Genomic DNA, 420 nt, shown 5'->3' with positions numbered 1-420 from the left:
TCATCTAGATATGTTGCTGCACTGCAGCAAGCTACTCTCTCCAGCTGCAGCTGCTGCAGCAGCTGCTGCACCAACGGCAGCTCAGCAGCAGCAGCAGCTGCTGCTGCCACGGTTGCTGCAGCAACTGTACAAGAGTCTGGCTGGACCTCAAGCAGAGGAGAAGCAGGAGTATAGCTCTGCTGAGGGGGGCACCTACTCTTACCTTGTTCACAGCTGCAGCTACTGCTGCTGCTGCTGCTGCTGCTGCTGCTGCTGCTGCTGCTGCTGCTGCATCTCCATAGGAACGGGGGGGAGCAGCAGACTGTCAGAGGAGAAGAGCCGTTCGCTGCTTTGCTGCAGGCACTGAGGGGGGTCGACGGCCTGCCCCTTGCGCCGCTGCTGGCTGTTGTGCTGCAGCAGCAGCTCCATGCTTCTCCGTGT

At 60.5% G+C, this 420-nt stretch overlaps 1 protein-coding gene across 1 annotated transcript in view; it reads right to left on the bottom strand.

Annotated features, from left to right (window-relative positions):
* Positions 1–219: 219 nt before the first annotated feature.
* EMH_0008360 (uncharacterized protein) overlaps positions 220–420 on the bottom strand; it is a gene marked incomplete at both ends in the record, with an annotated part of 456 nt that continues 255 nt past the window's right edge. Inside the window, one exon of the mRNA XM_013498318.1 lies at positions 220–420. Within this exon, the coding sequence (XP_013353772.1) occupies positions 220–420 (201 nt within the window).

Source organism: Eimeria mitis, genomic scaffold (genome assembly GCF_000499745.2).
Source record: "Eimeria mitis Houghton genomic scaffold, Emh_scaff333, whole genome shotgun sequence".
In the NCBI taxonomy this organism is placed as follows: Eukaryota; Apicomplexa; class Conoidasida; order Eucoccidiorida; family Eimeriidae; genus Eimeria; species Eimeria mitis.
Note: the sequence above shows the minus strand (reverse complement) of the source record. Positions and strands in the feature narration are given on the sequence as shown.